Here is a 24,940-nt window from a genome sequence, read left to right as displayed (position 1 = left end):
CTGCAGCGCGCCCCGAGCGCCCGGCCACCGTCGTAGGTGCGGGCCGCCTGAATGGAGCTCTGGGAGTAAGGAAAAGCCTGGCACAATCCACGCGGCCGGTACCTGCTCCTGAGCGCTCCTGCGGGATTGGGCCGTGCGCGTGCGCGCTCAGAGGAGGCGCGGAGCGAAGGCGCCCGGCCCTTGTCGGCTTGTGGCCGCTGAGGTTGGTAACAGCGGCGGCCGAGCCGCGCCTCGGACCGTCAGGTACTTGCCGGGCCTCCCGCCTCTCCCGGGGCTGCGAGCAGCCGTGGCGGCCGCCGGGGACCGCAAGGGGCGGAAGAAAGGAGGAGGCCGGTCCCGGCACACGGAGGAACCGCCGAGCATGCCCCGAGACAACATGGCTTCCCTTATCCAACGGATAGCCCGCCAGGCTTGCCTCACCTTCCGGGGCACCGGGGGCGTCCACGGCGCTTCCGACCGCGGCGCGACGGCTGGCCCCGAGGCGCCGATGCCCCCCGGCTTCCCCGAGAACCTGAGCAAGCTGAAGGGCCTGCTGACCCAGGTCCGCGCCGAGGACCTCAACATCGCCCCGCGTAAGGCCACGCTGCAGCCGCTGCCTCCCAATCTGCCGCCGGTCACCTACATGCACATCTACGAGACGCCCGGCTTTAGCCTCGGCGTGTTCCTACTCAAGAGCGGCACGTCTATCCCGCTGCACGACCACCCTGGCATGCATGGTATCCTCAAGGTGCTCTACGGCACCGTCCGCATCAGCTGCATGGACAAGCTGGAAGCGGGCGGTGGGCAGCGTCCGAGGGCCCAGTCGCTCGAGCAGCAGTTCGACCCGCCGCTGCAGGCCCGGGAGCGGGAGGCCATGCGGCCAGGCATCCTGCGCTCTCGGGCCGAGTACACCGAAGCCAGTGGCCCCTGTGTTCTCACGCCGCACCGAGACAACCTGCACCAGATCGACGCCGTGGACGGACCCGCTGCCTTCCTGGACATCTTAGCCCCGCCCTACGACCCGGATGACGGCCGGGACTGCCACTATTACCGGGTGCTGGAGCCTGTCAGGCCCAAAGAGGCCTCCAGCTCGGCCTGTGACCTGCCCCGAGAGGTGTGGCTGCTGGAGACGCCGCAGGCCGATGACTTCTGGTGCGAAGGAGAACCCTATCCAGGACCCAAGGTCTTCCCTTGAAGCCACAGGCACTCGCAGTGGGCCATAGACGTGCCCTATCCTGATCCGGGCCTGGCAGCGCGATACCCACCCACCACAAGGGCTCTGTCTCTCGCGCTCTCTCTCACTCTGACCCCTACCTAGCCTGGGCGTTGGATCTACTGGAGTGACCTGCAGCCACATCCTCGGCAGTCTGGGAAAGCATGGGCTTCTGGACAGCAACCATCGGGCACGGTTATGGGGGCAGGATGGACGGCGGGAGGTTAGGTTGTTTCCTGGTACTTTCACTGCCACCAGGGCTTTGATTTGGGGGAGTGGGCAGGGGACTCTGAAGCGCTTCCATCCCAAAGCCATAATGAGAATATTCTTCCTCTGTTCTCCATTCTATACAAAATACACTAAATGGTTTTTACTCCAGCCCCACTTGGTAAATAGGATTTGTTTCCCACTCTTGCCCTTATGACCTTTTGCTCTTCACAGTTAACTTATTGACAGCATGACCAAGTGGTTTGAATTGTTTTTAGTTCAAGTCATTGGTTAAAACTACATTTTCAAGAGATGCACAACTTTTAAAGTGAGCTGTCCGGCCACTTTGAAAATTAAATCATCTTTTCAGAGTTCTGGAATCACCCTCAAAACGTTAGCTGTGCATGTGGAGGACAAGATTTATTTTCTTTCCTCCCTTTGCTTAGTAGCCACATCTGGTTTATTCAGCAGCCTATACTAAAAAATTCAGCACCTGCCTATCTCAGAGCTGGTTCCTGAGAACAGAAGTTCCCCCTTGAATCTCCAGATCTGTGAGTTAAGCAGATATTTTTTGGTGCAGATTCACCTTTTATGCAGCTACTGTATTATCAAGTGACTGTTTTCTTGTCCTGATATACTTTTAAGAGATGATAGGGTAATTCTGTATTTTCTAATCAGAATCAGAGAGCTCAATCTGTTATGCTTCCAAACAACTGAATGTAAAACACCTCTAGCCAACTGTTGAATTCCATATGCCTATTGACTTCCAATATCTTCCTATAAAAGTAGGGGAAAATAGTGTGTTAGTGACTATTTCACGTTCTTCCAGGAACATCAGTGTTCCAGAGGGCTGTGATTCCTGATGTGTCCTAGTGGTGTTATCTCATCCCTCTCCTTAAAATAGCAGAGCAAGCACTTGCTTCATCTGATTTGTTTTTGTAGGAAGAGGTAGAAGACATAGATGATCTAGGCTGGAGAATTGGGAATTAACTATACTTCTAGCCATTTTAGGGCACCAAAACTTGGGATGAAACACCTTCCCATTCCCAACTCCAGAAATAAGTTATCTGTTAGATTTATTTTTGTCCTTTTAATAGGCTGAGCAACTTTACCTTGTTTACAAATGTATTGGCACCATTTGCTTCGAGCCATGGAGCACTTTCCCCCTTTTTACTATTTATAGGATTCCATTTTTTCAGGAAGCTTTTCATGAAAACAAACTGTAGAAATAGACATATTGAGATTTGCCTGGCTATTGTCTAAGTCCTTTCAAGGAACTTGCCCATGTGGCAATAGACTTCTGTCTGTAATAAAGGGAAATTTACTATTGGTAGAAAGTGTTTGCTGCCCTTGAGAGAAACTGTGTGACTTACCTCTTTAACCACACTAGGTTACAGCGACCCAGGCTGACAGAGTATTTGTTCCCAGTTCTTAAAATAATAGGGAAAAGCAAGTTCTTGATGTTTTCTTTTTAACAAGAGACGCTTACTCAATGTAACATGCCACTAAAAACGTTTTGTAAAACCTGACACAGGCATAATACCAAGCATTTCCTCCAGGGTTCCAAAAATTGTTATTGTAGCTTCACATTATGGTGTAATTTCAAATGCCTTGGGGGGCAGTATGAAGCAGCTCTTCCATGCTACTCAGTTTGAAAACAAATTCTAGATATGCAAATAATGATTTTTCTTAGGAAACTTCACAAAATAAAATGTGTTTTTATAGCACAGTAATGTGTGTAATTATCGGATGGTCACATACTTTTTTAAAAGTGTAGCAAAAAGTTAATTTACAAAGACTTGATAGTAATATGTATTTTACAGTATAATCTGGAGTATGTTAAACTAACCCTGTAGAAACATCCCGGAAATAATGACAGTAATAAAGGAAAAATTATTATGAAAGACTTTACTACCAAAAAAAGTGGTAAAAGTTCTCAATTATAAACAATTTGGAAGGAAAAAACTGAGGTGCTTTTCAAAAGACTAACTGAAGTTGTTCAGACCAAAATAGCAATATGATCTCTTTCTAATTTAGTTCAGTAAGAACAGTGAAATTTTGGTTCACCAATAAACTGAGTAAGTTAATGGGGAAAACAAAATGTAACTTGTTTTAATGAATCAGTACAGAAAGCTCATTAAAAAGACAAAATGTAGTACAGAGATAGCCTTGCACCTCTGTGCATAGTGTTAGTCATTACTGACTTCTTGTGCTGCTACTGTTTCCATGTAGTCCTGCAATATGGATTATGTTTTAATAACAACTGTGGGATAAAAGTTACCTTCCCATAGGAAAGACTAATGAGCACAATGGTATTAATCACTTAATTTTTTTTGTTGAATAATAAATGCAATAATTGCCTCTTGTGGATGAGAAATTGTCTGTCTAAATACTTCTGAAGCTTTTAAATTCTCTAGTTATAGCAGTGGCCTGTTACATCAATGCAGAATATTGTGTACCTGCTTACTACTTTGAGAACTGATTCTTACTAAGCCTTCTATTTATTAATGAAGATGGTGGTAGTACATGCTTTTAGCAACAGAAGTTCTTTGAGCCTTTACTGTAAATAGCTCTTAGTTTCTCCCAAAATACATATCTTTATCCCCCCACCCATTGTCTCCTTGTAGGTGCCTTAATCCTGGCATTTCAGAAGGATTGTCATCATTCTGATTCTGAATCCTGTGCTTCAAAAGAAGCAATATATTGTTAATTCAAACATCTCCCCATTGTTTTCAGCCCTACCCTGAAAACATTGCTACTCCTGTAACTGCAGGTCTAAATTTGGAACTTTGGGTAATGCACACAAGCTGACCCTGGTCATCTCCAGTGCACTGAGGCATCTACTGTCAAAGAAGGAAACCATTTGTTAATGATACTGAATCTTCTAATTCAGTGATGCCTACATTTAAAGATAAAATAAGTGTACTTAGGGCATATAAAGGGTTGTTTGAAATTGTTTAGAGATAAATCTTGATTGTTGCAAAATGGAGAAGGAAAACATTTCCTGCTTTATATTCATTTTGATTACTGCTAAAGGTTCACAGCCTATATTGTTGAACTAAAAGCTATCAGCCTTTTAAAGATTATTACAGTCTAAGAAATAGTATAAACTTAAACTTAGTTTACTAAACTAACTTAACTGGAAGTTTCTTAACTTAGTTTATTCCCTTGAGAGTGATCTTTGAAACAATGAAAACACATCTGAAACTTTGATGTCTAATCATACTATTTTGCTCTAAAGAAAAAAGCCTCTTTTTCACCTAAAGAAAATAGTACAAGAAAATAGAATTACTTTCATCCTAAAAGGAAAGAATCTTAAGACTCATTTTCTTTTGATTTTTGCTTTTCCTGTAGAATTTGTGTAGTTGTAGTTTGGACTGGCAGCATCTTGGGAACCTGTGTTGATGTTGTTCACCACTCTCTCCCCCCAACACACTCAATACAATACACACAATACAAATTGTATTGAACTGTTAAAACGTTACTCCAGCAGTTTTTAATATATAAAACAATTTGCCTTAATCTCCTTAGCAGTTAGGATATTAAAATTAAATGGTTTGCTTTATGAACACTTGAGAACCTTATTTAGGTTTAATCAACTTGTTCATAACCTGAACCAAGCCATCTCAAAAGTATAATGAACCTGTAAGAAATTACTCTCCAGAAGTTACTTTTTGATAAAAAATAATAACTGAAATATCAATAATAATACTCCATAAAGTGTATGTAAGAGATTAGGAGATTTCTCTTTGTATGCCTTATTTTTTGAGCACAGTAGAAAATGAGATGTCTATGGAAAGTGCCTTGAAATTGTTAGAAGAAAGTCTAAAGATACTGGCCTCACAAGTTGAAATGTAGGAGAAAAGCCATGAGGTTGGCCTGAGGAAACTGCTGTGTGGTGTTTGTTCTTATGGTGTATATAGTACCTCTACCTCATCAAGTAAGTCAAGGTACAAGTATGTGACCAATTTGGTTATCATCAAAATGTCTTCAGTCTTATCTTTTTATTTTTTAAATCATTTTAGTTCTTGCTTTGTGTTTACAAAGCAAGTGTAGATTATCCAGGTTGAAGGTGGTCTAAAATCAAAATTTGGCAAGCTGATTGCATATTGTACAAAACTTGGGTGTACTGTATTTTAATATGAAATCTTGTAAGAAAGATTTGTTAAAAACATGTAATTATCAAAATTGGCATTATACTTGTCCAAAGCAAGGATGATGAGAAATGTGAGCCTAATGGGAAATCACCAGTCATGAAAAACTGACACTCAATTTTGGACTCTATTTAGCAGTTCTGAAAAGAGGTATTTTTGAAATGGGAATGGAAGGACATGAAAAGAATTAACTACCTCCATAAATTTCATAATTTCATATTCCAGTGCTGTTAAAGGGGAAAGATGGTTTCTAGGAGTAGCCTGTGACCACCTGCTGTTCTGAAGTACTGACTATCAAAAGCCAAGTCTTTGGAAGTCTTGACAGCAGCAGAAGGGATTTTCACATGTAACTAAACAGTGAATGCTCCAACCTGTTACATTTGTGCAATAAGCAGTGGGTGAATTAAATGATACTTGGGTCCATATTTTAGAGTAAAGATGATTACTTCATGAAGACATGATCTGTTTGCTTCATATGATAGGTGGATAAATATAAAATGATTTTTTGGTAAAATTGTGTTTTAAAATTACTACAGAGGTGAACCTTACAGTATTTTCCTTTGCAACCATTATCTAGTCTCTTGGAGGACTATATTTGCCTAATTTAAATTGCCTTTGAGATTTTCTTAAGGCTAGTTGACACCTAGCTTATTTCACGAGCTGGGTATTTTGATAGTCACTTCTAAACCCACCAGACCTATAGCAGGTAACTGATCCTTCTGTAAAAGAGTACAGTTGAGAAGTGAAGGCTAAAAAGAGTCCTGGGGTAATTCCTTCGGAAACCCATTAATGCTGTCATCAGCAGTGTCTGAGAGCATTTTTGATCTGAAGAGGTGATAGTGCTTTCAAAAAAGTTTTCTGTAGTCATGAAACTAATCCTGGAACCTGAAAGTCATTTCCAACTTGACCACGCCACCACACTTTCCACAAAGCCACATCTTGCCTGAGTTCCAGGGCCTGGTCAGAGTTCTGAAAGCAGTTACAAATGTGTACTCTCCGAGTGGGCACTTGTTTGTAAGTATTTATTTTCCGGAGCCCACTCAGGAGCAGAGAGAAGCTATAGGCTGTTCCAGAGGACGGAACAATGAGTCAAAACAACGCCTCCCCACTTTTACACTAACGCAAGGGGGAAATCCCCAGAATGCTTGCATTTGATTATGAATGGAGATTGCTTTGGAGTGGCAGGTTTGCCACAGGCTGGCAAACAAAACTTGGAGGTCCTGCCTTGGTCAAAGCACTTTAACCCACTGATACTTAGAGATGTTTAATAGTGCCACTGGTGTTGAGTGACTGTGTGATTCCTATCAAGTATTTCACAAATGACTTCTATAGCAAAAATAGTGATGAAAAGTATTTATTTACACTATTGTCATAAGCCATCCATTATTTGAACTTCAGTTAGTGGTTTTTGTGTTAGATCATTTATTTTTCCACAACTATTAAGAGCTAATAACCAAACAAATCAGCTCGGTAACATTATTTACATTCTCATCTGAAATTTGACTACAAAGGTAACACTTTTAAGTCACAAAACAGAGCATACAAAAATATACTTTCTAAAAAAAAATTCCAAATATTAATAGGCAGAAATATACAGCCATACTTAACCCAGGGAGTGAATTTTTTTTTCCATAGTAAGGCAACCCGTTTACATGCAGACCCTGTAACATTGTCTACATCACACAAGGCACCAAGGACACTTCCGACACAATTGCATGCATTTTAGTTTTAGAGAATATATGTACATCCCTCTTTAAATAAGTTAATCTCTGACTCATTTCAAGAGATCATAAAAGCTTTACGTTTTTTTCCCAAAGGTTCAGAACTTGGAGAACAGTGTACATCAAAAATACACAAAATCTGAGTGGATATACACTGAAAAAATAGTCTACATTTTTCAACTCAAAAAGGAGCAGATATTGCTATGTCCCTCCCATCACATTGCACTTCTGTTCTCTGAGTTTATAATACATATTGCTTAAAGGGTTGAGATGACTAGATAAGCTTTGATTGGCTGTTCTAGGGCCACTAAATGTGGGTTATAGGCGGCGGCAGCGACTGCTGCGGAACTGCTGCCATGCTTTGCTCACTGTACAGCATCCCCAAAATCAGTCCCAAGCCATAAAGTGCACATCAGTTTTGCTTGTCTTCTTGCTGTCCCCACTTGAAAAGATCAGCATCTCTCAACCTACCGTAGAAAAAGTCTCAGATCAACTCTTTGACATCCAGGATCAAAAACATGTCATGGGTCAAAATAAAGGGAAAGGGGAGCAAGACCCTTCTAGTCAAAGAACCCTTTAAAGCAGAGTTGGACCTCAGCCCTCAAGGCCAGGGGTCCACATCCAAGCCCCTCCTGAGCCTCCCCATTGCCTTGGGGTGATAGTCAACTAGGGAGTACTAAGATAGGCTAAATTTTAGGAAGGACTCACTTCTAAGAGGAAAGAGGAGCAGGGTTGGGCTCCACCAAGCCCTATGCCCAACAAAGGAGGGGAGGAGCAGGGAAAGGTGGTAGTGTTTGTCATGCAGCTGGAATGGACAAAGAGCCTCCAGGGCTGGAGGAACTGAGTTGTCAGCTTCAGTCTCATCTCAAGGTGTCCGGGTCCGAGAAGAACAAGGGGCCAGTGGCCCTCCGCCAATAGTGCTGTTGTTGCTGCTGCACAGACTGCCCCCAGCCTGTGAGCCCCCAGTGCAGGAGGCCGTGGAGGGGGCTGGCACCGATGAGGAGGGGGCACTGCTTTTCCGTTCTTTCTGTCTCAGGTGGATCTTGGTGTGGCGCTTCCTTTCATCACTCCGGGCAAACTTTCGGCCACAGTAGTCACAGGCAAAGGGCTTCTCGCCAGTATGGGTGCGGATGTGCGTGGTGAGGTGGTCACTTCGGCTGAAGTTTCGCATGCAAATCCGACACTGGAAGGGCTTATGCCCAGTATGGATTCTGATGTGCCTTGTCAACTCATCAGAACGGGAGAACCGCCTGTCACACCCTTCTGCTGGGCATGGGTAAGGCCTCTCATGCACTGGTGTCTTGCTTGGTCTGTTAGGGTACTTGCGAGGCCTCAGGATGGGCCGAAGTGGCAGGTGATGTGGGTTATAGGCGGCAGCAGCGATTGCTGCGGAACTGCTGCCAGGCAGCCGGGGTCCCTCGTTGCCTCCAGTGGCCCCTGGTCCTGTGACCCCAGAACTGGGGCCCCCCAGAGTAAAGTTACGGATGGTAGAGAGTGGAGTGAGCGGAGGGGGGACCCGCAGGGAGTCCAGGGGACAAGGAAAGGGCTTGCGATCTGGGCCAGCTGCACCATGTAGGTCTCTCTGGCACTGAGATGGGAAAAATCCTGGATAGTCTGGAATCATGGGGAAGAGACCTGGGTCTGTGGCTGGCTTTGGAGATGGGTAGGAAGGAGGAGGTGGGTAGGCCAAAGAAGAAGAGGTGGAGGTGGTAGCTGCGGACAGGAATGCTGAGGGGTCCTGGTAGAGGTCTCCTGCACAGCCAGAATAAGGAGGAGGAGGTGGTGGCGGAGAGTAGAGGTGGTCCAGGTCAGGCTGGTTCTGGGTCATGGTGCACACACCCAGGGGTCCTGTGGCCAATGGGTTGGGGGAAGCCGAGGTGACGCTGGACGAGGCTGTGGTTGAAACTGGGGAAGTGACCCCTTGCAGGATGCCTGCACTCACAATATTGATGATGCCTTCTGGGTAGCAGCTGGCACCGGGGTACTGGGGGTCAATGGAGAACTTGCCCATGTAAGTGAAGGTCTGGTTTCTAGGTGCGGAGACAGGAGCAAAGCTGCTAGGATATGGGATATCCAAGGACCTCTTCTCTCCAGTCATGTCAATGTTGATCATGCCATCTGGGGAGGGAAAGGGCAGAATGGAGATGGGGACTGAGAATGCAGCCCAAACCCCCTCTCACCCCTTCTCTCATGGGTCCATTCCAAGACTCTGGATCCCAGCAAGCTGGAGCGAAGTCCAACAGGTGGGGAAGCTGAGGCCTAGAGACGGAAAAGGCTAGCCCAAGTCTAGGAATCAAGAACTACCTCCAGAAAATCAAGATGAGATCCTTCCAGCACCCTCCCCAGCCACCTGTGGCTCTATTCCCCAGTAAAAACACCCAATAATAGCAAAAACAATATTAAAATTGCCCCTTCTGCCGGGAGCTTCTGTTTTGCTTGAGGGTCCCATGGCTGGGGAACCAGGACAGGCACCACCCAAGAACCGATCTATCCCAGCCAGTGCCCAGAAGGTGCCAGCCCCAGAGGGGAATCCGAAAAGTGGGAAGCACGATTTTCCAGCCGCTCCCCCATCCCTGGTGCCTTCCCTCCCTCAGTCTCGCTCCGCGCTTTGGCGGGAGGCGGCTGGAAGGAATGGGTCTATTCAAGGAGTCTACGGGTTTCTCTTCCGTCCCAACATCCTCAGCCTTGTCAGACACCCGCGCGTCCCCGCCCCGCCCAAGGCCAGTGGCTGGGCTTCGAGGAAGGCGCGGGGGATGCAGGCGACGACTTTCTACAGCATCGCCAAGGAAACCCGCGGCGCCGGTGCCCCCGCGGGCCTCCCTCGGTAGCCCGGGGGCTGATTCCCGCTGCTGCCCGCCCTCCTCTACCACCCACTTCTTGCCTGAGCCGGCCCGAGCCCCCGCTTGGTAACCCCCTTCACTTCGCAGGCGGCACGCAGGTGGGGGCGCGTCTCCAGGTCGCACGAGGAGCGCGCTCCAAGATTTTCCCCGAGTAGGCTTTGCTCCGGAAGGAGCCTCGGACGAATTTCTCTGGAGCTTCTCTACCGCTCGGCTTTCCAGTCTCGCAGCTCTCCCTGGGACCCCTGAACTTTACAGTCACTTTATCCCTACCCCAGGAGAGGAGAGGTCCAAAAGGAGCCGGCGGAAGGGCCTGCGCAAGCCCGAAGCCCTCAGGGGCGCCTTTTCCACCCTCCTATGCGCGCCCGCCAGGGACTAGGCGCGCCGGGGCGCACGCCTGCGGGTTCTCTGGCTACCTGGCCTTCGCGCCCCATTCCTGTTCTCTCTGGCCCCTCCTGCACTCATTTCCAGTCTTCAAAGCCAGTGCAGTCAGCATAGTCCACTTCGAGCCCAAATCCTCTCCAAATCCCGCACACCCACCGCTCCCCACCCACCACCTCCCAGTCGTACGAGTCCTGCGAAGAGGACACGCTGCTTACCTCCAGCCACTCCGTTCATCTGGTCAAAGGGGCCTCCCAGTTCGGCATTGGGGAAGATGGTCACCGACGTGGGGGCGAGGTCCTCCACCGGGTAGATGTTGTCAGACAGCTGGTGCACAAAACCACTGAGAGTTACTGGGATTTTGTCTACGGCCTTGGCGGTCATCATTTGCTCCTCGCACAACCTGGAGACCCAACTCCCTCGCTACCTGGAGTGTCAGAGAAGCCGTTTTGGAGAGGGACAGGACTGACCCTGGGTTGGTATCTCCTTTTGCCCTCCACACTTAGAAACAACCACCACTAAAAAGAAAAGAAAAAAAATCCAACAAAAATAAAACTAGCAAACAAGTTGCTGTATTTTTTTTTTAAGAAAGAAGAAAAACGGCTATTTGCCACTGACTCTCTTGTCCGTGTTCCGGCTGTTGGAAAGCCAGGAATTGCTGGTGTAGTGTTATTATAACAGTCACTGCGTCCCCTCGCCGAGCTATTAATCAATTGCTGCTCTCTCAGTTAGACGGAAAGTGTTGCTCGAAGTATTTATGGGCAGGTCTTCAATGCCGTGACGTCGCTGCCCATATATGGACTGAGGAACAGGGCTGGGCCAGGCGGCTTCTGCCGTCACATGGTCGATTTGCATACGGGTTCAGCAGCTCAGGCTCCACCGGGCTCTAGACTACCGGTTCGCAGCCGGCTGCAACCCGCGGGGGTCCGGGGCGCGCGGCCTGAACCGCAGCCTGGGAGTGGAGCGCAGGGCTCAGCAGGAGGAGGCGCGCCGCGGACGACCCGGCTGCAGCCACTGCGGGAAAGCGAGCGGGTGGGGACTCAGCCTTTCGGGGCGGGGAGGAATTCCGGTTCTCCCGGACTTTCCAAAAAAGGAGAAGATCCGGTGCCGGGGGCTCCGCCTCCCCGGCCCTTGTTTGGGAGCCATTCCGGAAAATTAAACTTCGGAAAGAAACCGAGCCTAGCCGAGACACCACAGTCAAACCCCTACTCACTTTCTTGGCAGCTCAAAACCGCAAGCAAAAGGAGGCAAAGAGAGAGAAAAAAAGCTACAGCATTCACGGAAGCTGACTGCTTTTTTCTGAATTACTTGGTGGAAAGAAGTGGCTGGTGATAAGGGTGAATGCGGTATTGCTTTTTTGGAAAGTCTGTTCTATTTATACAGGAGCGAAAACGGAACAGGTTTGGGTTGTTTGTTTAAGTATTTTGGGCTCCTTGGGCTGGGGGTAGAGCCTAGGGGGAGCACAATAACTGCACAAGCTTCAGAAGAAATCCTCAGCCGGAGACACCCTGCTCCTCTCTGCCCGCGCGCTCCCCGCCCCCCTTCAGCTGCACCGCGCAGCGGGCGCCCTTCCCGGCGCGTCTGGGCGGTCGGCGGCGTGGGGGCGTCCAGATGGAGCCTTGGACACTAACCCTGCGCGGGCGCGCGCGCGCGTGCACACACACACACACACACACACACACACACGCACTTGCTCCACTTCCGCTACACACATTCTCTCCCCCGCTGTCCTCTTCACACACCCACTCACACACCTCACGCTACACACCTTTCTGTTGACAGAGCGCGCCAGTCCGCCCGCCCGGCTAGAAGGGTCCCCTCACCCCCACCCCGCCCAGCGTCAGAGTGAATGTCCAAGCTCGCCAGACGGGATGCTCTGCGAAGACAGCGTCCTCACAGTCACTACCTCTCCAAGCCGCCACGATTAGTATTCCCTGATCCCCGCCGGCCCAACTCCGGGGGCGCGCCCTGCCCGCACTGAAGCCCTGCTTCAGAATATACACTAGGAGGAATAATCTTTCTCTCCCTCTCCAAGAACACCTCGGCGAGCTCAGTACGGTCCAGAGTGACAGCAAACGTCCCAGTCGCCGGTTTGGAGGCGTTAGCACTCCACACATGTACCCTTTAAGAGAGGAAACTGCTCCCTCTAGAAACCTTTCCATGTAGTTCTCAGAGGAGTTTTTAAAAACTTTTCAGAGGCTAGCTATTCCGCGCCCCTTGGTGGCTCGCTGGACTCACGGGTCCTACCTTCCAGCGCCACCCGGCCTGCACCTTGAGCGCTCCGGGAGGCTGGTCCCGGGACCCCAAGCCCCGTGAGCCAGTGCCCGCCTGGCCAGTGGCCATCTGTACAGGCTACGGAAGGCTCCCGCCCTTCCCTGCACCAAAGTGGTGGAGGCCGGCGACCGAGTGTGGGGAGCTCTTCCCTTTCCGGACCTGGACCCTGACAGCCCCAGCCTGGAGGAGACCCAGGCGGGCAGGAGCCACGGCGCCACGCCGTGGAGGGAGCGCGGCGCTGCAGGCGCTCTCCTGCCGCTCACCTGCTGCGGCGGCCGCCCCAACTCGCCAACCGCTCTCGCCTCGGCTAGAGCACCAAGATCAGGGACCTAGGGCAGCCAGAAGCTCCCCTGCTCGTGTACCGAGCACCGCTACTTCCCCTACCCGCCCCAGAAGCTGGTCTCTTGAGGCCAGCAATCTCCCTTTCAAACGCCGAGAGCAAATTTGTGAAAGTTTCTTGTTCAACCTGTGCACTCTTTTCCAAGGGCGGGGGGGACGGTTGAAAAGGCAAAGGAAAGAAATTGCAGCAAAATTAGCACTAACTTTGTAAGTATCTCCCGTCCAGCAAAAACGTGCCAAGTCCTATCTCTAACCTAAAGAAGAAAAACAAATCGCTCTTACCACGTGAGGCAGCCCGCTCAGCCTGCGCTCCGGCCGATCCCGGGGGCCCCGCGCTGACCACGGGCAAGACGACGCCTCGGAGTGGAGCCCGACTCTCATCTCCAGCCTGAGTCCGAAAGAAGGGGGCAGATTATGCAAATGTAGATCACAGCCGTGAGGCTCGGGTTACGGCCCCTGCCTGCCCCAGAGGTGAGGCACCCACCGGCGGCAGGCACGGGCCGCCGAGCAACTGCTTGCGCTTCGCTCCTCTCCGTGCACGTGGGCGGGCGCGCCGGCGGGCTGGAGATTGACGCTGCCGCCCCTCGGCCGACGCCACAGCCAACCCTGCCGACTTCCACTGCGCGCCGCCCAGAGGGGGAGCTCCTGGACGCCCGAGTGCCCAGCAAAGGGCAGGACGCCCGCCGGGGGTGACCTCGGCGAGGGGGAATCTCTCGGTCTGTGGCTGTCACCTTTCGCGGAGGAAGAGGCCAATGGGGGAAGAGCGGGAAGAAAGCTCCACCGTAGAGTCTTGTAAGCAGGTTAGAGTACATGGGACTGACTGACCCTCTGGAATCTGGAGCTTTCCCAGGACTCTAGCCTCCCTCTAGAGCTACGTGGAGTCACGCCCATGCAGCGCCAGAGGTGGGGTGGGGGCAGGGACAGCCAGGAGCTGCTGGGGGCCGTGCAGGCTCGCAGAGGGTGCGTGGGGCAGTGCCAGGAACCCTTTCTGATCCTCCACTGGAAATGGGTTGGTAGATTGTTCCTGTAACCTTTGTTGTTCCTTCTTTTTAAGGGTGTCTCTTAAACCTGGATAGAGCAGATATTGGAGCAAAGTCAAGGAGCACTCATTTCCAACTAGCTATCCTGTGAGTACATACGCTCAGAAGGCTAAAGTGACTTGCCTAAAATCACGTAGCTGGTAAGAGGTCCAGTTCAAACTTGCCGCGGGGTCTTCCGAATCCAGGTATGGTACTAGTTGCTACATCATGCTCTCAGGAAAAGACAGTGCCAGAAAGGAACAGTTCTTGGAGGACTGGAAGCATGGCTCAGCCCACTAGGTAAGAAACAGGTCACCTTCATCAGTTTCATCTCTTCTCTTTGGCATTTCTGACGAGAAGGAAGCCGAGGTAGGGCTTCCTGAAGGCTAGAGAGAAAGGGCTCTTGGAGACAGACTCCTGCAGTGTAAAGAGAGAAATGGAGTTCGGGGACTCTCCAGACCTAGTTGGCACACCAGGTTGGCATAAAGCCAGCATGTTAAAGGTGCCGTCATAAGGGAAACCGACCTCATGGTATCCTTCCTGGAGGGAAGAAAAGTTGAGAGAAGAAAGAGGTAGGCATAAATGAAAACTCTGAAGGTGAATACTGAGCAAGTTATGCTGAGAGAGGAGAAATGGGGGAGGGGTGTGGGTGCTGAATACAAAGGTGAGCCCTCATCCCTAATTTTAAGCATTTGAAATTTTTGTTTTCATTTTTTTGTTTGATTTTGAAAAAAACCCAAATAAATCACTTTTTTTTTAAGTATGGAGTTGTCAAAATGCCCAACTAAATGGGAACTCCAAGATGTATCAGGGTTATTAAGAGTAGCAAATTGTTGATACATTCTAATTGCTTTGGACACAAGAAATAAAATAAGAAGGAAACAGAGAAGCCGTTTAGTAGGATTGTTCCTGGGGTTAGGGGTAAGAGGCATAGGGGTAGGGCTGGGAGTAGGGGAGACAGCCAGGAGGTCTTTGGGAGTCCGGTCTCAGAATTAGCCTCAGCTCCCAGTCTTGCAAACATTCACAATGTGGAGACAGGACCACAATTGGTCATGAAGAATATCACAAATAATTTAATATTTACATTTTGCTTTACTAACATTTTTGAATATCATTATAGGATCTACCTACTGTAATCTCATTTTTATTCACTTCCATCCTGATACTGCTACTGGAGTGGGTGTTGAAGGAGTGTCAGGATTTCCTATAACTGTGGATACACACAAAGTGTGGGTCCCTAACCCAAATGGCATAGGATATGTACACATCAGTGAAAACCAGGCCAATTGTCAACTCCAAGCAAACCTTCATAAAGGCCCTCTATGTGCTGAGAAAACTGGTAAATGGTTTCCCTACACTCAGCATCTCACCACTAATCTGGTAACCACAGGAACTACAAATATAGTGTAGGTTATTCCAATCAAAGTTGTAAAGCTGCGAAAACTATTACTTTGCACCAGGCTAATGTACAACAGAAGTCATGTGTTACTGGCATAAAAAAAAAATCTGGACAGGAAGAGATAAAATCCTTCTGGTCTTACTTTGTAGAAGCAGCAACAGGGCTGGCCCAAGCAGCAGGTGGTCAGGATCCCTTTAACAACTGCTGTGTCCAGGAACACCCCAAACCCCAGGGATACAATGGTGCCTAAAACCAGGTCTAGTTCCAGCCACTATGGAGCTTGCATGATACATCATTACAAATATACCATGACAACGACAATGTTTAGTCTCAATGAAAAAAAGGCAAAGGATCCAATTGAGTCTAAGGCTGAGGGAGACTTCTAAACAGAGATCTGAAGGATGTGTAAGGATTCATGGAAGATTTATGGAAAGAACATTCCAGAGAGAAAGAACAAGTATATAGAAAGGCCTCAGGGTGGGAGAAAGAAAAGAACATTTGCAAGATAAAGTCCAGTGAAGGTGGAAACCTCCAGTTCACCTCAGTGTCTAGTGCATTGGAATGAGGTTCACCAATGCTGGCAGCCTTCTTGGAAGGCCCTCTAGAGAAATTTTAATCTCTATAGCTCTCCCTTTTCTCTGTCTAATGACAGTGGCATTATAATTTTTACATTTGAGATTTTTTTTCTTAACACTTAGCTTCTGCAAATGAATAAGAGCATGCCAGAAAGGTTTCATCAAGGAAAAAATACATGACACTGCTTATTGACATCAGCATTGTGTCTCAGTGACAGTCTTAATGAAATACATTCCTTAGTTGTCTCTTTCTCAATAAGAAATGACAATGTGGGTTTTGTCCCATTTAAAATGAATAGAGTGTATGAGTACAGCCTTACTAGTAGAAACACATCATGTCAAATCTATAGATCACCATACACCATTGCTGACTAAAAAAAAAAAAAGTAAGTCAATGTATCATTGATCATGATTGTTTAAGACAGAGTACATACCAACCTAGGGATCAGATTAATAAGGGATAGTTTATCAGTCTGGTCATAAAAGCTCAAAGCAAAATCTCCATTACAAACCATATCTGTTTATGCCCTCATATTTTTAGTCTTTCAATTTATACATTTAACTTACTATCTATAATTATATGAAAAATGAAATTTGCTATAACTAGAGAACTTTTGAGTGTTTTTAATGTACACATGATGAGCCTGCTTATATTACTAGGTTATGGAAAGCAATTTTCCTTTTTTCAAATAGTTAGATTTATAGAAGCTTTGTTTTTAAATTGATAAAAGGACCAGGCAGATCAATGCATCCAGTTATCAGAGTGGTTGTTTGCTGTAAGGAAAACACAAACATTTTAATATATCAATTGACTACTGTACTCTTGAAAAGAATGGTCACCATTTCTTATGGATAAGATTATGGTTCTGGGGGCTCTTCAAATCCTGCGATCATTTAGTTACATCCTAACATTGCCACTCCCTTGCTGTGTGTTCGTCAACAAATTTCACAACTCGTCTGTGCCTCAGTTTCCTCATCTATAAAATGATGATACTTCTTAAGCATTTGCCTTAGGATGCAAGGCATCAAATTCCCCCTGCCTGCAAGAATGCAGAACAGCGGCCAAAGAGGCCACAGAGGTTAGGAAGAGAGTTTGAATATTCACTGTTTTGAGCCAGAAAGATGGTGAGGGTGGGGAAAAGGATGGCACAGAGGGAGAATACAAGAACCTAGAGGTGGGGATAATAGTGGATAGAGGAAACAGCACTACATTAGAAATTAGGTCCAAGGGCTGACCTCTGTAATAATGATATTCTTTTTTTTTTTTTTTTTTTTTTTTTTTGGTACTGGGGATCAAACTCAGGACCTTGCTCTTGCGAGGCAGGCATTGGAACCACTGAGCTAAATCCCCAGCCCCAATAATGATTTTCTTAGTAATAACAGTGGCTAATATTTATTGAGAATTCAAGAGTACTAAGCACTCTGCTGATTATGTTGCCTAAGCTCTTATAATCTACCAACTAGCCTATGAAACAGATATCATTCTTTCAGCTTTAAAGATAGGAAACTGAGTCACCAAAGACCAAGTCACTGAGCTAATTAAGTGGAAGTGCCAAGATGTGAACCTGAGCAGTGTGACTCCATCGCTTCTGCTCCCAGTGCCTGGCCTACCTAGCCTGTGTAACTAGACAATCCACTTAACTTCTCTGAGCCTGTTTCTTCATCTTGAAGATGGGGCTAGGCCTGCCTGCCTTAACTGCTTTTGGCCAGAGCATTCTGGGGGTCAAAGGAAGGGGAATAAGAGCACGTCCTGGAAAGCAGAACACATATGGCAAATCAAATTGTTGTCTCCCAGGGTGATTGTATGGTTATAGGAATGAGTATAGATTAGGGTAGGAAAGGAGGCCAAGTTTATGATTCTAGTACAAGGACAAGACATCAAAATTGAATCGAAACTGTTTGCGCATTGACCAATCCCAAGACTTTTTCAGAGAGGTCTCTTTTCCTCTCCTCACATTGGAGGGTGGTCCAGATCTATGTACTGTGGAGGGGGAGGTGTCCTCCAGAGGCTTAGGGCCTTTGGAACTAGTTCTTGGCAGTTCTGCTTCTCCTGGTGGTAATAACAGGCTAGACACATGGTCACACTCCTTCTGGAGTCCTAATAATTAACTAGAATGTGTGTTTCTGCTCAAAGGCTGCTGCGCCTGAGAGACTGTTGTGGTTCCAGTGTGCTCACCACTGAGCCACAGAACAATTTCAATCAATGGCCTTGTAAGTACACAATCAGTGTTTCCCCCCAGAGACCTGGCAACCAGTTAGAATTAGAGACCTTTTCATTTGCAAAATATGATTGCAGGCAACAGCCCTTGGAAACTTCAAAAGAGAGGAAAACCAGATTGATTTAGATACTTTCTTCTCTCTGGTTCTCATGAAAACAGAGACAATGAAAACATGCCCCAGATGACCATTTTAGTCCCTCTTCTGTTACTCAGAAGTTCTAGGCATAGAAGATGTCTTAACAGAGGACCTAGTCTCTCTCCCTTGTCCTGTGTTTCAAGCATGTCATCACAAAGTGCTCTCAAATAACAGCAAATTGAGTGAACTATTACCAAACAATTGGAAAATTACATCAGGAACCCCAGTGTGTACACACATCAGGAAAAAGATGGGTGGCTGTAGTTGCACCTAAGTGGACTTGACTACCACTATCCATGCAAATCCCTGATGAAAAGGACTGGGACACCTTGTCCACCTTCCCTGGGGTCTGCAGACCAGTGCTGTACCACATTCAGTCCTTGAGGCGCTGGGGCAGGGGCTATGGAAAAGCAGGAAGTGAACCAGAGAGTGAGTGAGTATAGAGGGATGGGCTTGTCTTACTTCCAGACACCCCAACAAGCTTGTAGTATTTCTTAATATATTCAGCGAATACTTATAAAACACCTTTTATATGCAGGTAACATGCTAAGTGCTTAGAAAGCAACAGTGAACAACATTCCCTGTCTTCATACAAATCCATGTGCATTTATACTAGGAACCAAAAAAGAGAGTGCTCAGGTTAAAGTGCCTGCTCCTGTCTTCAAGCCAGAATTGCGTTTAAACCACCCACACTCAGGGACAGGACGAATGTCTCCTAAGGCCCTCAGAGAAAGAATACCATACTTGCTTTTGTAACTCATTCCAGAGTTTAGTAGTCTCACAAGACATTCTTCAGAGATAGAATAACACCCCCTTTTCATTATGCATTTTATTTTGTTTTCTCCTTAGGAGACCTGAAAGAAGTTAGTCACAATGTTGTGAGTAAGAACCAGTCACAGGCTAGAAATACAGTTCTCAGTCTCTCGCTGTTTAGTGTGGACAAAATCTCAATTCCAAGAGCCTGTCCTCAATATTTTTGCCTTTTACTGGATAAAGAAAATGTGGGGTTTTTTATAAAATGGAGTACTACTCAGCCATAAAAAATGAGAAATTAGAGACATTTATAGCTAAGTGGATGCACATTGAGGCAATACTCTTAAGTGAAATAAATAGAACACACATGTGTAAATACCGAACAGTTTCTCTGGTGTGAGAAACTGAAAGTGTAAATAAGGACTAAAATGTATAATAGGTAATGTGAAATAGGAAGAAAAGGGGCAAAGGGGAAGGAAGTGGGAGGGCTAGGGGAAAGGATAGAAGGGAATGGGATTAATATGAGAAAATGGAAAAATAGGAACAAAATCTTTGTAAATAGGGAGGAATGGAGGGCTTGAAGGGAGGTCTGGGAAAGGGTGAAAAATAAGAACCAAGAGAGATTATGTAAAGGTGCAAATTTCCAATGATGAATGTCATTATATTGTATACCTAAAATGTACCATTGATTAGAATGAATAATCAATAATGCAAAATAGGAAGAAAAGGTCCAAAGGGGTAGGGGTAGTGGGAGGGGCAGGGGAAAGGAAAGAAGGGAAAGGAAAAATGATGAGAAGTGGAAAAAATGGAAATAAAATCTCTGTAAATAGGGAAGGGTGGAGGGCGTGAAGGGAGGGCTAGGAATGGGGAAAAAATAAGAACCAAGATGCATTATGTAAAGGTACAGTTCCCAATGAGAATGTAATTGTGTTGTATACCTACAATGTACCAATAAAAGAATTTAATTAAAAAAATATTTTTGCCTTTTGATCTCACAGCACACATCACTTCTTTCCTGAACTTCTTATTCCCTACATTTCTCAGTAGCTCAATAAGACATTTAGGTGCTGCTCTACCCTTTCCAAACCCCTTTTGCTCACATTATTTCCTTTGAGACTCACAATATAACCTCATGTTTTTGGCAAGGTCACATTCACTTTCTCCATTGCCCAAAAAAGCCAAATAAGCCCAGAGAAGCCAAGTGACTTACCTAAGGTCACCCAGCTAGAGAGGAGTCGGAGGCAATGATCTCCACCACGTCTGCCTGTGATGAACTTGAGTACTCTGTTTGTCTAATGGGAGCCTGGGTTACAGGTGGAGAGAGCCCAGGCATGTGAATGCTTGTGCAATACCTGAGACACTTCGATGGCTGGTGGCCAGTCATCATTTAGGTCATGTGTTTTCTTCTCCAGGTGTGTGCTGACCCTGTTCTGTACCTCTGTGTCATGTTTCCCTCCATGATAAGAGCAGGTGTCATCAAGTAAAGGAACAATGCCATCAGACAGCCAGATCCTGAAGGCAATTTTGGGTCATACTAGTCCTTAGTGCATCCCCTGTTGTCCTCATTTGTCCCATTTCTGTGAGGTTGGCATTGGCTCACTGATTGGCACCCTCTGAATTATCAGTCCATGGCGCAATCAGAAGAGATTCTCATCTGTGTGGGGTGGCTTAAGTGTGGTTGGGTCTTAACTGGGGTGACCAGCCTGACCAGGATGAGGTGACGTATTCATGAGCTTTATCAACAGAAGGCCTTAATGGTTTTGTTTTTTCCATACTTGGTTAACCTATGCTACAGTGTCCTCAAAGATGATCAAAATATTATTTTTAGGTGAAATTGTTTGTGCTCGTGACTAAAATTTGGCCTCCTCATAACTTGTTTGTCTAATGAGTAACCTACCACCCCACTCATTCTTGCCCAGAGAGTTGTGAGAGAGGCTCTGCTACTATAGAAGGGGCTGGTGTGCAGACATAGGGAATCACTGGTATATGCTCTGGGTCATCTTCTGACCTGACTCTGTCAGAATCCTAGTCCCAATAATCTAATCCCTTTGAAGAAGCTAATTTTGATGATGAGCTGGCTGCTCATTATAGTAATAAAAAAAACCAACTCCATGCTTCTTACTATGACCTACAAGTCTTTCCATGAACTGGCCTCATCCTAACTTCTAATCACATCTCCCTCCTTTCTTTTCATTGCTCAGCATGCTGTGCAATGCTTAAATACTTGAATACTTAAATCCCTTAAATACTCTAGGCCACTTCCCATCTCAGAAACTCTATGCTGCCTATTCCCTTCATCTAGAATGATCCTTGCCTCCACCGTCTTTAGTCCTTACTCAGCTCTTAGCATAAGTCTTACCTTCTCAGTTTTTCAACTCCTTCCCATCACCTTGTCCATTATTGTGCTATATTTTCATATATAAGGTATATGCTTGGTGAGCATAACCTCCATAAATGTAAAGATCAGACCTGTCTTGACCATCAGTGTATCCCCTACAACAAGAACAGTGCTGGCACAGAGGGATGTGCAGTCAGCATTTGTTGACTGAATGGAGTGAATGAGCAATGATCAGCCAGGTTTTGAGTCCATTGCTTCATTGCGGTCTCTTTGGCTCCTTGAATCTCAGTGGCCTCATCTATAAAATAGGAGTGCTTGCATATGTGGCATCTGCAGCTCTATACACCACTGGTAGTCTATTATTATCTGGCCCTGAGGATGTATAGGGAGAATATCCTCAACCATCATCCTAAACTGGACTTTGATAGACTAAGTAAGGCAGCATCACATGTCCCCAATATTGGCAAATACATGAGACCATAGAAGAGTCCTCCCTCTTTCTGCAGAGGAGTCAAGCTATGCTTTCTGTTAGGAAGAAGTTTGGATGATCCTGATAGGGATTGTTTTCCATGAAATCTTTTTAATTGAATCCAGTTTGTTGTCTTGCTCATGCCCAGGCATTTCCAAAAGGACGGAGCAAATCAATTTCCAGATAGATGCATGAGTTTTGCTTAGAAGAAAGATTTAACTGAGTCTGTAACCAGCAGGACCTCTTTTTACTTTTATTAATAGAGGTGATTTATCCTTTCTCAAACTTCAGGTAAGTCTTCAGGATTCTATTAATTCTTTCAAATACATATTCTTGCTTAAAGTGACACTGAAAACAATGGAAAGGGGATGGTTAATAAGAGGCAAATGAATTGTTTTTTCTGCCTAATTATAGTACAGAAACTTCAAGTAACTTTTATTATTTGATCTAAAGCTGTTAGGACAATGTGTAGTTTTTCAATGAATACTGCTAAATTTCAGTAAGTAAATACCATTATTATCAATATTTACCTTTGAATATTCTAATGGCACTCCTGTAGACTAATTTTAAATTCAATGATGTATTTTGATTTAGGCTATAGAAAAGAATCTACAATGTATTTAAGTTTTAGAAAATCAATAATAAGTTGATCAAAAATAGTTCAGATTAATTAGGGCCTGGTTATTTAAAACACACATACATATAATCAATTAATGATGTAAGGAGAAAATAGACTTGTAAAGAAAGAAGTCAAGTTTTACTGTCATAGTCCAAAATTATCTGAAATGTCAGGTATAAATTGCCACTGACAGTTATACAAATATCATCAGTTAAAATTGGTGAGCCAATGCTGGCAAAATAATTCTGCAAGTATTTTTGAGACCTATACAGTACTAGGCCTTACACCAGAGTTTATAGGGAATGACAGATGAATTGGAGTTTCTGTCTCTTGGAATTAGTATTCTAGGAAAGAGGTAAGGCAAATGCACGAATAAGTAGAATGCAGAGAAGGACAACAGCAGTCACAAGAGTGGTGGAGAGCAAATATGGCAAAGCACATGAAAGTCAGCACCCATTTTTCATGGCCTTCATAGCTCAACACATCTTGCTATACTATACCTAATACAATGAGATGACTATGTGTGATGATCAATAAACATCAATCAATCCATTAACTGATTGATTTATGATAAAAGACAAAAGAAACATTTCTAACAAATGCTATGCCAGCCACTTGGTAGAATATGAATGGATCCTGAGGATTCGAAGATTGACAAAGTGTTTGGCGACTGTAGTTGCAGATCCATAAACATAAGTTCTGTACCTATTTATCATGTTTACTTTTCTAGGAAAAGATTACTTAACACAGTCAAGGGAGGAGAAAACATGCATTTTTAGACTATTCAAAAATGAAAGAGACTGTGTTTACCAGCAGCTAAACTTTCTTTTCCTAACAGAATTGTTTGAGAGTCACCTCATAGACATCTCATCCAAAAGTGGTTATGTGGCTCTGTGAGGGAAGGGAGTGGACCCTGAATTGTGCTGGCTTTGTTTTACTTAATAATTGGATAGGAAATTAAAATTTAATTTTGAAAAGTTCACAGGGCTAGATTCCTATGACTTATACTTCAATTTCTAGAGAAGAAGAACTTGGTGTATCACATAGTTAACAAGTTAGGAGATATAACATTTTATATTTCATATTTCCCATGACAATATTGGAGGTCCCACTGAGATAATAATTAATAGAAGAACCAGCACAGAGGAGGCTTCCGGGTCAACATGCCACAGCTCCCAGTGCAGAGTAGGTGGCTTCCAGGCCAACCTACCACTGCTCCTAGCACAGAGGAGTTGAGAAAGCAGCACACCCCCTGCACCGTCAAAATGAAAAGAACACGTAAACAAGCCTCTGAACCAGACTTCTAGATCACCTACAGCAACCCCAAAGGGAAACAAGATGGAACACTCTGATACTCAACCACCTGGACTCCCTGAACTAGCAACAAAAGAGGATCTGGAAAAAATGAAATCAGAAATAATTTCCCACATAACAGCAGAGATTGTGCCCATAGTGCAAGACATGACTGATAAATCTAGGTAAGACACAGATAAAAAAATTAGAGGAGTTGAGAAACATGATGGAATCCCAACATAGGAAACAAATGGAACCCATAAAACAGATCCAAACAGATTTTCACGAGATTAAAAACTCCATTGAAAGTTTACATAGCAGAATGAACCAATGTGAGGACAGAATTTTAGATATAGAAGATAAGATTGCAATTACTAACCAGGAAAAGAAAAATTTCTTTAAAATTATAAGGGACCATGAGAAATCAGTCCAGCAGCTGCTAGGTGATGCAAAGAAGAATAACATAAGACTGATTGGAGTCAGTGAAGAAACAGGAGAGTGTGCAGATGACATAAAAAAACTGTTCACAGAAATAATGGCAGAAAACTTCCCAAGCAGGGGAAAACAGCTTGACATACAGATAAGTGAGGTGTATAGGACTCCAAATAGCCTTGATCAAAAAAAAAAAATCTACACATAGCATATAATTGTTAAGATTCCAGAAACCCAACAGAAGAACAAAATTCTACAAGCAGTTAGAGAAAAGAAACAAATCTCATACAAAGGAAAGCCCATCAGAATCACAGAAGACTTCTCAACACAAACCCTCAAGGTAAGAAGAGCATGGAGTGACATATTCCAAGCCCTAAAGGAAAACAGTCTCCAACTCAGATTGCTGTATCCTGCAAAACTATCTTTCAAAATTGATGGAGAAATAAGATACTTTCATGACAAAGAGCACATTAGAAACTTTAGAAATACCAAATGAGCACTCCAAAAAATTTTAGACAATATCCTAGGAAAAGACAAAGAGGATCACAACCCCAGGAAGCCCAGCAGAATGAATCATTGGGCA

At 45.4% G+C, this 24,940-nt stretch overlaps 2 protein-coding genes across 3 annotated transcripts; one reads left to right on the top strand and one right to left on the bottom strand.

Annotated features, from left to right (window-relative positions):
• Positions 1-3,776, top strand: Ado (2-aminoethanethiol dioxygenase). The gene has a single exon (XM_004858260.4). It carries the CDS (start codon positions 362-364, stop codon positions 1,172-1,174), a length of 813 nt encoding a protein of 270 aa, XP_004858317.1. The 5' UTR covers positions 1-361; the 3' UTR covers positions 1,175-3,776.
• A 3,179-nt stretch (positions 3,777-6,955) lies between these two features.
• Egr2 (early growth response 2) lies at positions 6,956-20,467 on the bottom strand. 2 transcript variants are annotated; one of them, XM_021239145.2, is made up of 4 exons: positions 20,417-20,467; positions 13,388-13,493; positions 10,711-10,819; positions 6,956-9,392 (listed from the first exon to the last, which is right to left on the bottom strand). In XM_021239145.2, exons 2-4 carry the CDS (start codon positions 13,484-13,486, stop codon positions 8,140-8,142), a joined length of 1,461 nt encoding a protein of 486 aa, XP_021094804.1. In that variant the 5' UTR covers positions 13,487-13,493; positions 20,417-20,467; the 3' UTR covers positions 6,956-8,139. The 2 variants fall into 2 exon arrangements, with proteins under 2 accessions (XP_021094804.1, XP_021094805.1); XM_021239146.2 differs by lacking the exons at positions 13,388-13,493; positions 20,417-20,467 and adding an exon at positions 10,920-11,605.
• Positions 20,468-24,940: the final 4,473 nt, after the last annotated feature.

The sequence above is a fragment of the Heterocephalus glaber genome, unplaced genomic scaffold (assembly GCF_053883595.1).
Source record: "Heterocephalus glaber isolate CG9 unplaced genomic scaffold, H.glaber_assembly_v1.0 deba00001497, whole genome shotgun sequence".
Lineage (NCBI taxonomy): Eukaryota > Metazoa > Chordata > Mammalia > Rodentia > Bathyergidae > Heterocephalus > Heterocephalus glaber.
This window is presented reverse-complemented; position numbering and strand designations above follow the sequence as displayed.